Here is a 17,882-nt window from a genome sequence, read left to right on the forward strand (position 1 = left end):
TGTTTTTTGTCTTGGTGATTATAGCCATTCTAACAGGTGTGAGGTGATATCTTAGTGTTGTTTTGATTTGCATTTCCCTGATGATTAATGACGTTGAGCATCTTTTCATGTGCCTATTGGCCATCTGTATATCTTCCTTGGAGAAGTGTCTGTTCATTTCCTCTGCCCATTTTTTGATCGGGTTGTTTGTTTTTTTGTTGTTCAATTGTGTGAGTTCTTTATATATTATGGAGATCAACCCCTTGTCAGATGTATGTTTTGCAAATATTCTCTCCCAGCTGGTTGGTTGTCTGTTCATCTTGATTCTGGTTTCATTTGTCTTATAAAAGCTCTTTAATCTGATAAAGTCTAGTGGGAAATCTTTTAAATAATGAGAATCTGAGCTGACATAAAGAGCTTTCCATTTTAGAACATTGTCTAAATCCAGCGTCTTGGCCTTATACTGTTGGGCCCTGTCTCTATTGGATTACTGCGTGTTACAGCTAGTACTGATTATATACCTTGGATTTAATCTTCAGGTTAATGTGTATCACTGCCAGTGCGGATCAATCTTTCCTGCTTTGCATGGAGCTCCTACATTTTTGGGGAACTACTTGCTTAATTTTCACTTTCTTGCATTTTTTTTTTTAGTTCCTGCTTACACTGATAGAAATAAGTCATGTTTTATCAACATAAAGTACATCAACATTGCCTCACTTTTAAAAATCAAGATTAAAGCAACTTATCATATCTTCTCTTTTGCTTTATTACTACCTGTATATATTTTCTATATAATTTTTTCTCTTTTGAGTAATGTTTACTCATAGACTTTTATTTCTCAAGGTGTTTCGCCTCACTACAGCTATTATTTTTATTCTAATAATTCTGTTTCTATTGTCACAATTTGGATGTAGAATCTCTTGTTGGTTCACTTCTATTAAAGAGGAACCCTGGGAGTTACACAGTGATTCATAAAAAGCATATCTATGATGACTTGACCAATTTTTCTTTAATTGAGGCACTTTTATAAGAGACATATAGATTGGAGAGACCATGCTCACTGAGCCTAGTTGTACGGAGTTATTTCAAGGGTGCCTCCGGGTCTTTGTGCTAATGCTTCTGGGGGAAAAAAGTACACATAAAAATGTCTAAGAAATTCTGTTAAGAGAATGGAAAGTGGTGATTACAACTAGTTAATAACCATAGGAAAATATTAAAAATTAATTCAGCATATTTGTTCCTGTTTTTTGGAAATAACTATATAGATGCTGTTCAATATATATCAGTCAGCCAAACATATTCTTATGCTAAAGGAGTGGGCTGTTCTGTCACTTTCTGAAGGCAGAGGACAGTTTTTGCTTTTAAGTTTTTGTTTTTAATCTAGAGTAATATGAAATTCAATACAAATACTTATATTTTATATTTAAAGTTTATATCCTAACTTGCTCTAATTTTATCATCTTAAGTCTTGTGAATTGTCATGTATCAAGAGTGCAAATTCTTTAACTTGCATTGTAAGAATTCTTGATCATGATGGAACACAATGACAGCTTCTCTTGAAACATAGTAGCCTGATCAAATATTGTCTTTGCCTTTCCTTAGAAGGAGAGAATCTTGATTTATTTGAAGAGTTTATTCAGAGCCTCTTTTACATCCTTATTCCTCAAGCTATAGATCATGGGATTCAACACGGGGAACACCACGGTGTAAAATGTAGAAACTATTTTGACCCTATCAAAAGAATAGCTAGCTCGGGGAAGAGAATAGATGTAGAGAATGGAACCATAGTACAAAGTGACAGAGATCAAGTGGGAGGAGCATGTAGAGAATGCTTTGAGGCGGCCTTGGGTGGAGCGGATCCTCAAGATGGTGGCAATGATAAAGAGGTAGGAGGCAAGTATGAACACAGTGGGATTAATGACATTGGAGGCCAGGAGGAAATACAACACAACCTGGTAGCCATCTTTCCCACTGCAAGCCAGTTTCGCCAGAGGAAGCAAATCACAGAAAATGTCATCAATGATATTATCACTATAGAATTCCATGGCAAAAGTTCTTTTGATGATGATGGAACAGTTAATAAAGCCACCAAGGTATAAGGCTGCTACTAAAAATTCACATAGCTGTATGGACATAGCCTGAGAATAAAGCAGTGGCTTTGAGATGGCCATATAACGGTCATAAGCCATGGCAGCCAACAGATACCACTCACTGCAGGCCAGCCCAGCAGAGAAGAAGAACTGAGATGCACAGCCAGCAAAGGAGAGGCTTTTGTCTTCAGAGATGCAGGTGACTAGGATCTTCGGGATGTAGACAGAGGAATACCACAGATCCAGAGAAGACAGATTCCCAATGAAAAAAATACATGGGCGTGTACAGCTGGGAGTCATTACAGATCAACATTATAAAGGTGGTATTTCCTACTACAGTCACAGAATACACGCCAAGGAATACCACAAACAGAATCAACTGCACCATGGGGTCTGTTGTGAGGCCCACCAGGATGAACTCTCTCACTGTGTGATTGCCCCTCTGCATGGCTGTAGGGAAACTCACCTAGGAGAAGAGAAAATGAGTTTAGCTTGAATCACTGTGCTGAATAAATAGACAATATGGTAAATAAATAACATTACACCCCTGGTAAACCTAGAAATCTAGGATCCAACAATGTAAGTGCTCATTTTAGAAAGAGTTTTCATTTTGCAACAAACCACTTAAAACTTATGACTATGCACTGTTAAAAGATAAACTTAGGCACATTAAAATTTTTAACAGTTTACTTGATCTTATATTGATTTGAATCCAGCCAAGTGTCAAACTGAAAGTAGTTAGGAGCTCACCCCCATCAGGAGCTAGGGGACAGGTTTTTACAGAGAAGACACAAAAGGAAAGCAAGGCAATTATTTGATTGACTATATTTGAAATGGTTACCTTATTTGGGAAAATAAGGTAAGGTAAGCTGGCAGTTTGTGATTGGTTGTTCTAAAGTTTCATTTTCTCGGATTCAAGTGCAGTGACTCTGTCTTAGATATTGGTTTGTTTATGTAAGCTACCGGGGTCTAAGAGCCCCCTCAGTGTAATGGACTCCGTGTTCAATGACTTTAACAATATTCAATTCCAAGTTTCTGAAGTTGGTTATCTATTTTTTCCCTTAGGAATGATTGTTCAAGTAAAGGAAGGATGGCCTTATAATTCCTATTTTCTTGTACCGTGGTCTTCTTTACAATGTCAATTTGCTTTTTTGCTAAATATGTGACTTCTTAGCTCAAGTGTTACTTATTTGCATCTGAGATACTGAACTTCACCTATTTTTAATATATTTTTTAAAGAATCAAGTATTTTTCTTTCAGTACTTCCATATACTGAGACACTCTGCAGCCATTATAAATTCATATTTCATAATAATATCTATAGTCATAAGAAAATACTCAGGAGATTATAGGGAAAAAAGAGGATATGTACAAAGTTTTGGAAAAAAGTATAAAGAAGAATGATGTACTATGATGGCATTGTAGAGTACACAGGATTTGCTGTATTTTATATATATTATAAGAATAAAAATATATAGAAATAATCTAAATTACCAATTTTAAATTTAAGTAATTCATGTATACTACGTACGTAACATAGTACTAGAAACTTACACTTTATATTACATTTTTGTTTCTTTTAGAATTTTTTATTATTAAGGATTATTTCTTTAATAATGACAATTGGGAAGAAAATATATGCCTTAGAATATGATGATGAGACTCGATATTCCATCTGATGACAAAGAAATCTGCTCACCCTCTGCAGGATTCTCTGCACATACAACTACAAATGTTCCCCTGAAATGGGTAGCCTGGAATATATCCAGCAACAGGACATCTGTATTACACTTCGTGGGCAATTCCATTCACACTAACTTCCCATCAACCGAAGTGGTTTTGTAGCTAAATAAACAAAAATCCCAGTGAACATGGGTATGTATGTCCAGCCTCTTGGAATCCAGAAAAACACTCAGATCCTATTAGACTGTCAATATCAGTGTTAATGAAAACCAAAGCTACTAAATTGACTTATTTCTGAGTAAATATAGAACAACAGATGACTGCTGCACCTAGGCTTTGGCTGCTATTCCTCCACTAACGGTGCCCTCGTCTAGGTTCAGGGACCACACACAACTCGGTCCAATGACCACCTTTCAGTCCTCCTCTGATATGATTTATCTGCAGCATTTGACATAGTTTATCCGTCCTTGCTGGAAACACTCTCTTCTCTCTGCTTCCAGGTCTTCAAACTTGCCTGGGTTTCCTTCTGCTTCCATGGCTGTGTGTTCTCAGTAACATTATTGCCCCAGCTTTGAATTTTGGAGTGCCCAGAATCAACCCTTGAATCGCTTCCCTTTTCCATCCACAGTCACTCCCTGTCGAGTCATCCAGTCTAACAACTTTAGACTTTAAGTGATTTCCATGTGTAAATCTTATTATTTTTTTAGTCTCCTGACCATTTCTCTTCTCTGAGCTCCAGACTCATGGATATAAATACCTACTTAACATCTCTAACAGGGTGTCCCACTGGGCATTTCAAGAGAAACTGAGTTCCTATCAGTCCCTCTTAAGCCTGCTTTTCTCTCTGATTTCTCCACTGCAGTAAATGGCATTATCTCAGTTTAGGGAAAATCACTGAATATTTTTGACTCCTCTTTGTCTTTTACTTTGTAGCTGATTAACCAGAAACGTCTTGATTTTACCTTCAAAATAGATCCAGAATCTGACCAACTCTTCCCAGCTCCCGTGGCTCTACCCCAGAATAACCCACCATTATCTCACGTTTGCGTTACTGCAGAGCTTCCTAATGGTCTCCCTGCTTCCTGCCTGCTTCCGTGCTCACCCCACTCGAGTCTCTCAACAAGGCAGCTAGAGTGAGCCTTTTAATATACCAGTTAGATCACGTTACTCTTCTTCTTCAAACACTCCAATGACTTGCCCATTTATTCACAGTAAAAGCCAAAATCCTTACAAAGTGTACAAGCTTATTACTTTTCTGCATCTGATTCTCCTGTTCTCCCCTCCACTATTATCTCCGCCCCAGCCATGCTGCCCTCCTTTCCACTCATAGAACAAACAGCACATGGTCAGAGGCTTTGCAGCTGCTCCTCCCTGTGACTAGAATGCTCTTCCTCAGGTATCTTGATAGCGAACTCCCTCACATTCTTCAAGTCTTAATTACCTCTGATATTACCCCTTTTCAGATGTTCCCCCATCACTGTATTGCAGTATACGTCCCTCACATTTCTTATATCTTTTTTCTACTTTATCGCTCTCCCTAGTGCTGCTCATTATCTACTATTACACACATCCCACTAATTTAACTTTTTTTCTTTTCCCTTCACTAGAATATACTCTTTCCCATCTACTTTTCTTGGAAAAATATATCATTTTACTTAGTAGGCTTACTATGAGATCTTGCGGGCTGTTGATTTTAAACAAATCACTCGATATAAACTGAGAACAATTTTGTGGCTGAACAAAATCTTTGAAAACATGAATCCGTGAGATAAAAGGGGTTTCCTGTGGGAAAACGTTGAAAACTCCTGGACTCAATCTTAATGTCCTGATTCTCTTGTTCACTGATTCTCATAACGATCCTAAGATTTGATCATTTATAAAAATAATAGCTAAAAATTTTGGATGCTTTACTCTGAGTCAAGCACTGTGCTTAGTGTTTCACATGCATTATTTTATTATTCCCACAGCATCCATCATAGGTATGTTTAGAGATTAATAGAAATAATTTTACAGATGAGCAAACTGAGTTTTAATAAATAGCTAGTAATTGCACAATTAGTAAGTGATGTTGTCTTACTCCAGAGACCTGGTATTTAACCACTAAGCCACCTCCTTTCATATTTGATATTAGGTTAACAGTTGCTTGTGGGCTTCAGGGATCTCTCTCTTTTTGTTATAACACCTTAACAAAAACTAATAGGATAATGCTGAGAAATGCAGATGCTGTCCCAGGTGAGTACCTCACATATGTATGTTGATATAAATGCTTCCAAGTCGTACCCAAGTCATCTTCTGGCAGAGTCCTGTGTCTTTTACATTTATAGCCAACTCAGATTATGAGTGCACAAACATTCAACTCACCTCACCCAGGACCAAGACACTTACCTGCAACTCTCAGAGTCCCAACCAACAAAGGACCACACCATGGATCCAGATAACTTATACCTGCTCAGGCTCCCCCGTGTATTTGATACCTTAAGGACCTCAGAGTTTCATAGCTTTGAAAGTCCCTGAAAAGGCAATTAAACCAAAAGTGTGCTAACTTTATTTTGGAGAATCTTTCTCAATGCAAAAGAAGAGAAGGACTTAAAAAGTAATAACAATAATCACTGTATTTTGAGAAACTACTCTTTGCAAAACACCTCCTTGGGAACTTATTTAATTGTCAAACAGCTCTGTGTAGTATGTGTTGCAGTTCCCATTATAGACAGGAAAATAGATCCAGAGCATTTAATTAACTTTTCGAAGGTAAACTCAGAAGTAAGTGCAGGCAAGATTGAAGCTCAAGGAGATCTGATTACAAAATCTGTACATTCCTCAACACCAAGTGTACTTCAGAGAGTCATAATCTTTGAGCTTCGATTCAGCAATGGCTGTATTGTTTCAGAAGTGGATTTCACTCATCCTGAGTGTCTATACAGATAGATTTTGTAACAAACATATTCAGTCTCACTTTTCATCAACTGATTACCCAATTTTTAAGTGACAAGAAAGGTGTCAGATTGGCTAATGTCCCCAAAAGCAACTTGTCAAGTTTCTCCATTATGTATCATAATATTTATGGAGTACTTAGTATGTGCCAGACACTCTGCTGAGTGCTTCAAAGGAGTCATTTTATTTTAATCTTCACTATAATCTTATGAAGTAAATGTGATTGTTACTCCTATTTTAGAGATGAGCTATCTAAGAAATGTTTGCACATACGTTGTTCAAGGTCACAAAATTTGAGGGTTGTAGAGCCAAGATTCAAACCAGTTCTCTCAGTGTTCAATATCTGTCCTCAAATCTGCATCTCTACCTAGCATTTAATTTATTCTAAATACTCTGCTAGGTACTAGGAACAAGAGACAAAACTAAGGCATGAGACCTGACCTCAAGAAGGGTGTAGTTTACTAGGAGAAACCAAATCTTTGTATACAAGTAAGTACAATAGGTTATGATAGAATTATCTATCATGCCTCATAGTGGGAGGCAGGCCAGAGTGGACAGCTTGCTAGGAGCAATGAGGGAAGCATTGTGTGTGCTATGAAAGGTTTTAGACAGGAGGGAAAAACATGCTCGTGTGCTTGAAGATGCATGGGCAGTTACCAGGTGGGAGGAAGATTTCTGGCAATGAAAAGGAAACTACAGCTATCAAAGCATAGAAGCAGGGAATGGAATGACTAGAGGGTGGAGAAACTGTCTAAAGTGTGTCAGATCTGTCTGGAGTATGTAGCATATTTTTGTTGGAATGATGTTAGATGAGATTGCAGAGGGCTTTTAATGTCACACTCAGAACATTCTCTGAGACAATGACTTCACCTAGACCAGTGTTAAATGTTTGAAATGTCAGGGGCTGTGGCAAAATGCTTAGTGGTGGTAGGCAGGCAACTAGCATCTCTCAAATCCACATGTGTGCAGCAAGCCTGAATAATGAATGCATAAACACTCTACTCCACCCCTACTCTGGATCAGAAAAATGAGGAAAGAGAGACCTCCTAGAGATGCAAAGTGACTATTGGTAATTATAAAGCAAATCAGTGGGCATGACTTAGTCTAAAACTCAGTGCCTCTGACTCCTCATTCTGTGCTCTTTCTACCACAGCAAATTCCTCCTAAGCCTCCTCCCGTCATGACATAAATCCTCCTTCCTTTTAGGCATTTTTGCTGTTAGTCACATCTTGAAGAGAAGCGGCAAATAACCCTTGACCTCCCAAGCCTCATGCCCTGTTCTACCCTGTCCTCTCATAAAGATGGTTGATAACCTAGTGAGAGGGGAGCGTAGGTGGGAATGAGACAGCTTTGCAATGCAATGGGACATTTCTGTCTCAGGAAAACTCTTGGCTAGATGCTTGCATATCTCTGCATGAACTCTACACACACATATGTACACACACTTTATTTACAGCCCAAAGGACATTTACATTTGAAATATTTATGCTTGCTGTTTATTTTGCTTAGAATATTCTTTTACTTCCATTAGTTGCTCAAAAATATATCACCTTCTCTGAGAGGTCTTTCCTGATCACCCTTTTCAAAATTGTGCCTGCTCCGCATCCCCCAGCACTCTCTATCCCCTTTCCCTGCTTTATTTATATTTGTACTTATACATATTTATGCAAGAAGGGCACAGTTTGTTGCTTGTTTTGTTCACTGTTGGATGCAAGTGTTTAGAACAGTATCTGGCACAGAGTAGGCACAAATGGTATTTGCTGAATGATCGAATAGATGGACTGCCCTAATTCTCAAGAAGTATGTCAATCAAATCCCCATTCTGGTCTGCCCTAATGATGGCATGTAAGCCTTAAAGGAATTGTTTGTTATCCCACATTACTTGCAGTAACTAGAAATCTCTGACTATTCTGTGCTATTCACAGGAATGTGCAAGAAAAACCAAGAACAAATAGTCATGGAATACACAGTCTGACCGCTGAGATATACAGACAAATTTTATTTCAAAATAGAGTATATTTGTGAGGGAAGTGGTTTCCATCTGAGTAGCAAATTGTCTTTTATATTGAAGAGTTGTTAGGAACCATGTCTCCAAAATCAATAGTGCCCATGATTAGAAGGTAGTCAAAGTAGAGACAGCACTGGGTCTTCAGGCTGATGACAAGGATTCAAATTCTATTTTACTGCTTACCAGCTGTCAAAAGACCTTATACAAATTATTTAATTATATTAAGTCTCAACCGTCTCACTTTTAAGACAAGAATAATAATTTTAATTACTTGACTGGGCTTTTATAAAGATTAAAGGATACAAAGTTTTTAAACTACTTATCAGAGGACTTGACACATGAAAAACGTTCAATACATCCTTGGCTCTCTAATTCAGAAAGCATAAGCTCCATGTGACATTTGCTAAGTTGCAGCTTCCTGGGCCTCACCCCCTTGAGATTCAAATATAATAGGTCAGAGTTCCAAGGAATCTCTCCCTTAAGTAGTCCAAGTGATTCTGATGCAAGCTGATGCTATGCAATATTTTGAGAAACATTGCAATATTGGCCACTATTATTAGAATGACAGTAGTCCTACTTTACAAGGGTGTGAAGATGAAATGAACTAATATGCGTATATACACAGGTATTTTGCAGGAGAGTAGACAATAATTTGGGGAGGCAATATGGACTGTTCAGCATGAGATGTGGGGTCAGACAGATCTGGGCTGAATTCTGATTCCAACCCTGTATAACTTGGCCACCTTTGGAAACTTAATTAATCCTCCTAAGAATCAACTTCCTCTTCTGTAATGTAATGCACTTCTCATCTATAATAATGAATTTCTTATAAGATTGTAGGGAGATTCAAGGAGATTAGAAGAGGCTTTGACATCCAATAATAGATATTATGTGCTGAACTTTTAATATTACGTTGGTTATTCAAGTCATATAATTGCAAAGTAGTGAAATTATTATGCAAAAGAGTGAAGATGGTAAAATTGGTAGCAATATAGCAATTATTTTTGCTATTTTCCTCTGCTAGTCGAGCCTCCTCTCCTTTGGCCCAGAGCTCTCTTCATGAGTCCAAATTGTCCATCATGGTGCCCACCCCATCTTCTGTTGATTTCTTTATTTCTCTGTCTTATGCTGCATTCCTTTAAAAATAATTATAAACTTTTGCTGGGTCACTAACACTTTTGGGAACTAGACCTCTGTGGATCTTCTCAATAGAAATTGTTCATACCGCAGCACAAACACACACAAACAAAATAGTGCATATATTTTCACCGTGTTTCCTTTGAGGCTTAAACATGGATGCTAGGTTACAGGTTAAAGTTTTATAAAAAAGGAGTCCTCTTCTGGCCAGTCTCACCTAGTGGCTATTGATAACCTGACAGTCATGGTTGTTTGTTGTTTGACATTCTTTTTAAATGTACTTTGTGTCTTCTTGCCTTCTGGGACAAATATAAATTTTAAAAAATTTAAATTTTTCACTTGTTATTTTGAACATGAGTGTAGACATCTTTCGTAGTCTGCTGCCCTCTAGGGCTCTTGAGATATTGACAAAAACTCATTCCTTTGGTAAATGGTTCTCAATGGCTATTTGTGTGTGTGTGTGTGTCAATCGTATATTTTTATTTTCCATTCCTTCCTTGAACGTAAATTGCACTTTCTCACCACGAGTAGTAGAGAAATCTAAGTCTCCCTTTTTCCTCTCAGCAGTTTCAGAAACTGTCATAGAATGATGATGGGGTATGAAAATGAGGCTTTGTAGCTCCTGCCATATAACAGAATGTAAACAGGTGTTGAGTCATTGTGGGAATAAAACAAAATTTCTATGCCATCAGTAATACCTGAATCAGACAATTTACTGAAATTCATAGCAAGACCTCATTCCAGCATTCTAATATTCAAATCAGCTTGTTCCAGAATCTCTTATAACAGTTAGTAGACCCCAAGGGTTTTATATCCACAGAATTCCTCATGGTTTTGTAGTTTGAGGGAAATAGCAAACAAGGCAATTAAACAAAACTATACATTGACAAAGGCAGGTCAATTTTATTTAATAAGACTCAGAAAGGTTTTGTTTAGAGACTGCGAGTCCCCAGTGATAGATGAATTGAACCATAATTTTCCTGTGTATTCAGCATTGAGTTTTTCTGAATTCAAATACATAAATATATGAATATATATGTAACATATATATATACACACATGTATATTTGAATATTGATAAGCATGTGGGTACTGATATTTCTGTAGGGTGCTTTGATGTCTTCCATTTGTCCCTCTAGTTTGACTGCCATCCTTTTCCATCACATTCTCTGCTCCAGGAGACCAAGCTGTATCAAGTGTATCAAGTAATTTGGCCACTGGGAGGAGGAGCCAGAAGGAGAGAGAAGACTGAGTCAGAAGACTTATTCTCAGACTCTCTCCCTGCTCGGTCAATGAAGGCCACATTCGTCCCTAAACCATTGTCCCAGCTTTTGTTTGGTTTTCCTCCCCATGAAATCTCTCTCCCTCTTTCTCTGGCTTCTGATAACTGCCCTTTTCCCTTCTCCCCTCAGGCCTAGATGTAGTAAGATGCTGTGTCAAAGGACTAGTCTACCCTTTGTGATTTTCCCGTACTCTGTTCACAGCTCTTTCTAAATACTCCCTTTATTAAATTCTCCTCAAATAGTCCAATTTGAGTGGGCCATCTCTTTCCTGACAGAACTCTGACTGATAGAGTAATGAATATTAGGAGTAGCCCTAAAATCAAAACCTTCAACTGAGTCTCTGGGATTAGTTTGCTTACATATTTAAAGAATGTGCAGATATATTGCTTGCCAGGGAAATAGGATGCTAGAGAGCCATGGCAGGTAGTGGCATCTTCATAATTTAAATTATCACCAGTAACGTCACAGCATGAAGTGCAGCTGGAGGGCAAAGCACTGAGAGACTGATTGATTGTAGCATGAATCATGACCACAATAACATTGGTCATAAAAATCATGGGTTGTTTGAACTGAAAACTGTGATTATCCTACTATAAACATGAAAGGGTATATTCAAACGTCAGCTGCAAGTTTGAAGGAGTTTCTCAACTCCTTTAGTCCTTCAGGAAAGATATGGTTGTGGTCCAGGCCAGAGCCTGATTGTGAGACTGCAGGGAATCAGTACCAATTAAATGCTCAACATTGCCAAAGGTTTTATGGTAAGCTAAAAGAAATGATAGAGGAAAAGTTAAGACTATAAAATAATAGGATGAGGACATCGAGCAGACAGGGACAGAGCCGAAAACAAAAATCCTTGCCTGAGGAAGCAGTCCCTAACTTCCCACAAGGGAATCAGCTTTTCCTTGGACAAAACTTTCCCAATGACTGCGCTTAGGGGATTACCTTATGAGCTCATGCAATTCTCCTCAACACCCAACCTCACCACTCCACATTGCCTCTGTAGGGAAAATTGAATATCACTAGCCCAGAGGAAGAAATCAAAGACTTGCTCTTCGAGGAAATATACACTAAAAAAGTTATCGGACCTCACCAATCTATGTTGGCAGGAGTCTGGGAAGCATGCATAAGATTGGGTTCTAAAAGTGGTACACCAAGAATGAAATGTAAGGAGTAATCAGCCAAATTTATCAACACAGGTGCATCCATACAGGATTCAAGAATTCACAGTATTTCCTCAAGAGTCTTAGGAATTTATACTATAATTAAACATTCAATATGATCGATTCTCTTGACTATTTAAATACTTACTGAAGGCAAAACATTTCCAACGCAATGATGACAAACATGTTATAAACATCAATACCATAGGCTTAATTAATTTCTTCATTATGTCTATATTTAGTGTCATGACTTCCTAAGATTATTGATATGCTTATTTGTAATCTTTTTATGTTTTAGTAATATTATTTGGACCTTTCTTGGAGTTAAGGTAAACTTACAAGATACAAATCAATAAAAACATCTTCTCAGGCCAGCAGTGGTTTCTTATTTGGAAAATAAAACAGTTTTCCTAAAGTAAATAAAACAGAAGCAATGTGTCAAAGGTTGATATTCATTTTTATAGTTAAACTTTAATGTCAATATAATTTTTTATATCCATCATTTTAAACAAAAGTTTTTGGTTATTCTGCAAAATGACATCTCCTTCTAAAATTATTTTTTCAATTCTCAGCCATCATTAAATAAACAATTTTATGTTATTATATATTAACTTAATACATGAGGTTTATTCAAGAATATTTAATCTGTAATAAGTTTATTCTAGGTAATAAATGTACTCCATCTTCATCTATTATATCAGAGACTGAGTCTGCATAAATTGTTTTTCATTTAAGAACCCTTATTTAACTCAGAATATTGGAATTACTCTGTTTCAACTTGGTTATTCTGTGTGACAACTGTTGCTTATTATTATTAATATTCATCAGTGCTGATCATTCCTTCCTAATCTTTGTAGAGCTCCTAATTTTACTGGAACCAATTGGAAAACATGGCTATCTACACTTATTGTTTGCATTTTATACTAATAAAACATGGACATATCTAAATTTATTTGAATTTCTATATGTTTCCATACACTATATACTTATTTAATCATACACTACCTTTTAAAATTCAATCAAAATGAAATAATATATTATACTCCCCCTTCTTTTGTTTTATTACTACCATCTAATATTCTCTATATTTGCTTTTCTTTTTTTGAGTATCTTGAACTCCTTGGCTTTCATTAGTTCAATATACTGCAATTTAAAAAAATATATTATTTTGGTTATTACCGTGATTTTTTATTGATACTCAGAATGTCACAACGTCACCAGCAGGAGACTATTTAAGTTGCTTCCTTTCGGCCTTGCCTCTATCACTTGTAGAAGCATTCACGTTTTCTAGACACAACAGAAAATTTCAGGTTCATGCTATTTATTTTCTCACTCTGAAAATATAGACTGAGCTATCCTCTAAGAATTTCTGATCCTCTAAGAATTCTGAGCAGTAGTGTTAGGGATACAAATTTAGGCCCAAAGTGTGCACACACAGAATATCATGGGGGTACAATGGGTTGTCTTCTTTTAGAATAAAAAGGGGGGGTAGTCTGAGTTGCATCTCTGCTCTGTTTCATGAGAAGTGACTAGTAAATTGACTAACTGAGCAGGGACTTAGAATAAGACTGGAAAATTAATGACAAGGAGGTTGGCCAGAGGTATATGGACGAATCTCTTGGAAAGGACAGTGTGAGGATATTCATGATCCATTATAAATGGCCACTAGGGGACACCGATTGCAGAAAAGACATTCAGTAATCAGGTGGACAAATGATTCACACTGAGAACATTTCCCTGTATTTAAATAGTGAGCACATTACAAATTAGCTATGGCAGCAAGGATGAAGGCTACACAAGAACTTACCAAAATTAGTTTCTCTTTTTTTTCTTCCGCGTTTAGCCGTCTTTATGAAGACAATGCCAACCAAAGGTACCATAAACTTTTTTCACCTACTGGTACCACTACTTTGTTTTTTATTCCCTAAAGTCTACTTTCTTCATGGACAGCCAAAGCAATTTTAAGTTACAAATCACATCATAGTAGAGTGCTGCTTAAAGTCCTCAAATATTATAATGAGAATAAAATCTAAAATCGTTACCATGACCTAAAACTGTACTACTCAAAGTCTGGTTCACAAGCCAGCATCCTGAGCATCATCTGGTATCTTGTTCCAAAGGAAGACTCTCCGGCTCTGCCTCAGACCTACTGAATTAGAATCTACATTTTAGCAAGAAAATGATGTGATTAATATGCATATTGAAATTTGAGAAACACTCATCTAGAAAGTTCAGAATAATTTGTCCCCTACATAATTTTCTTTTTAAGACTACATGTGTACGTGTAAAATATATACATGCACACACACAGAGAAACACATATATGTGATATGTAGATATATAGATATAGATATATGTATCATATATATATGTGTGTTTATCATATCTCATACAGAAAAATGAACCAAGCAAAATGTACAGTTTAATGAACTTTCACAAATTTGACACATCACTGTAACTTGCACCCATATTTAAAAAAATAAAACATTATCAGTATCCCAGAAGTCATATTAATTCTCCTTTATAGTAAATTTCCATCCTTTCCCAAGACTAATCACCATCTTGACTCTTAATCATAGATTAGTTTTACCTGTTTTTGAGTTTAATGTAAAGGCAACCATATACTATGTACTTTTTTGTTTTTGTTTTCTTTCATGCAAGGTTATGTTTGTAAGATTAATTTATAGTGTTCCATGCTATTGTAATTTATTCATTCTCATTGTTGTCTCATATTCCACCTTGAGATATATCACATTATGTTTGTCCACTCTACGTTTTTTTTTTTTGTGAGGAAGATCAGCCCTGAGCTAACATCCATGCTAATCCTCCTCTTTTTTTTTTTTTTTTGTGCTGAGGAAGACCCGCTCTGAGCTAACATCTGTTGCCAATCCTCCTCCTTTTTTTTTATTTCCCCCAAAACCCCAGTAGATAGTTGTATGTCATAGCTGCACATCCTTCTAGTTGCTGTATGTGGGACACGGCCTCAGCATGCCCGGAGAAGTGGTGTGTCAGTGCGCACCCGGGATCCGAACCTGGGCCGCCAGTAGCGGAGCACATGCACTTAACCGCTAAGCCACGGGGCCAGCCCTGTCCACTCTAATTTGATGAGCATTTGGATAGTTTCCAGTTTGAAACTATGATTAAAAGTGCATCTACTCTTGGATACATCATTTAGTGAATAAATATACCCATTTCTTTTGAATATATACTTAGTATTAGCATGGCTGGGTCATTCAGCTTTAGTAATACTGTTAAATAGTTTTCAAAAGTGATTGTGCTGTTATATCCTCATTATCAGCATGTACAAACTCTAGTTGCTCTATATTCTCACAAAAATTAGCTTTTTTTGTCTTTTAAATTTTAGCCATTCTGGAGAGTATGTAAGGTTATTGTACTGTTTTCTTTTTTTTTTTTACATCATCTAATTTTGGTGTTATCTCTTTCCTTTCTCTGCCTCATTCTCTATCCAGACTCTTGCTTTATGGGCCTTCTGTCTTTTTCATACCAGGGCTGTGCACTATGAACTCTTCCTCCAATATTCACTTTGCCTGCTTCTCACCACGTGGGTTTCAACTCAAACACCACCTTCTTAGAGATGCCTCTCTGACAACCCAGACCAAAGCAGCCCCTGTTACTCTTTTTTGTCATGGACGATTTGATTTTCTTTTGTATTTCCAGCTTTACTGAGGTATAATGGACAAATAAAAATTGCATATATTTAAGATGTACAATGTGATATTTTTATATACATAAATATTGTGAAATGATTATCACAGTCATGTTAATTAAAATATCCATCATCTTACATAGTTATTTTTTGTGTGTGATAAGAACACTTAAGATCTATTCTCTTAACAAATTTCAAGTATAAAATATAGTATTATTAACTGTGGTCACCATGCTGTAAATTAGATCTCCAGAATTTATTCATCCTGCATGACAAACTTTGTACTCTTTGAATATCTCCCCATTTCCCCCACCCCCCCAGCCCCTGGCAACCACCATTCTACCCTCTGCTTTTGTAAGTTAGACCTTTTTATATTCACTTACGAGCAAGATCATGAAGTATTTGTCTATTCTGTCTTTCTTTCTTAGCATAATGCCATCCAGGTTCATCCATGTTGTCACAAACAGCAGGATTTCATTCTTCTGCTGGGGCTGAAAAATATTCCATTATGTGTGTATATATATAATATATAAAACGTATATATAATGTATACATATAAAATATATAAACCACATTATATCTATAACATATATAATATACATAAATCATATATAAATATATATAATTTATAAAATTATATGTAAAATTGTTATATATATAAAATTTATAAAAATATATAAATCTATATACAATATATATTTATATAATATATATAAATCATATGTATGTCAGTTTTGAATGTCACAATCATATACATATATACATATATATATGTATATCACATTTTCTTTATGCATTCTTTGGTCAACAGACACTTAGGTTGTTTCCTTACCTTGGCTATTGTGAATAAGATTGCAATGAACATAGTATCTCTTAGAAATACTGATTTACTGGTTTAGTTTCCCTTGGCTATATACCCAGAAATGTGATTACTGGATCATATGGTAGTTCTATTTGTAATTATTTGAGGAGCGCCATATTTTTTTCCATACTGGCTGCACCAGTTTACATTCCCACCAACAGTATACAAAAGTTCCTATTCCTCCACATTCACATTATCTTTTTGAAAATAGTCATTTTATAGATTTGAGGTGATATCACACTGAGGTTTTGATTTGCATTTTCCTGTTGGCTGGTGATGCTGAGCACTCTTTTGTATATCTATGGCCATTTGTATGTCTTCTTTTAAGACTGTCTGTTCAGGTCCTTTGTCCATTTTTTAATTAGATTTCTTGTTTTTCTGCTATTTTTTTGTCAGATTATGAATTGCAAATATCAGAGTATAAGATTATGAATTGCAAATATTTTCTCCCATTCTGTGCATTGTCTCTTCACTCTGTTGATTCTTTCCTTTGATGTGCAGAAGACTTGTAATTTAAGGCAATCTCACTTGTCTATAGCTAACAGTGGCATCCTTGTCTTGCTCCTGACCTTAGAGGAAAAGCTTGCAGTTTCTCACCATTGAGCATAATATTAGCTGTGGGGTTGTCCTTCATGCCTTATTTTGTTGAAGTCAATTCCTTCTAATCTGAATTTGTTGAGAGCTTTTATTAGGAACTGATGTTGAAGTTGTCAATTGCTTTTTCTGCATCTATTGAGATGGATCATGTGTTTTTTATCTTTCATTCTGTTACTGTGGTATATCACACTTAGTGATTTATGTATGTTGAACCACTCTCGCATCCAAGGGATAAATCCCACTTGATCACGATGTGTGATCCTTTTAAGGTGCTGTTGAATTCCATTTGCTAAAATTTTATTGAGGATTATTGCATCTAAGTACATCAAAAATATTAACTTTACTCTTCTTTTCTTGTAACACCCTTGACTTTGATATCAGGGTAATGCTGGTCTCATAAAATGAGTTTGTAAGTGTCCCCTCCTTGTCAATTATGTGGGAGAGTTTGAAAAGAATTTGCTTTAATTCTTCTTTAAATGTTTGAT

At 36.3% G+C, this 17,882-nt stretch overlaps 2 protein-coding genes across 2 annotated transcripts in view; one reads left to right on the forward strand and one right to left on the reverse strand.

Moving 5' to 3' along the window:
- LOC101407136 (olfactory receptor 5AP2) overlaps window positions 1-17,882 on the forward strand; it is a 508,331-nt gene that overhangs the window by 456,325 nt on the left and 34,124 nt on the right. The gene's annotated exons all lie outside the window — the stretch shown is intronic.
- On the reverse strand, window positions 1,599-2,517 carry LOC101407674 (olfactory receptor 9G1-like). The gene is given in 2 exon segments (XM_014779655.2): window positions 1,599-2,339; window positions 2,341-2,517. Coding segments are annotated over 2 exon segments (918 nt in total).

This window comes from Ceratotherium simum, chromosome 34 (assembly GCF_057802395.1).
Source record: "Ceratotherium simum simum isolate JZ-2026a chromosome 34, ASM5780239v1, whole genome shotgun sequence".
NCBI lineage: Eukaryota > Metazoa > Chordata > Mammalia > Perissodactyla > Rhinocerotidae > Ceratotherium > Ceratotherium simum.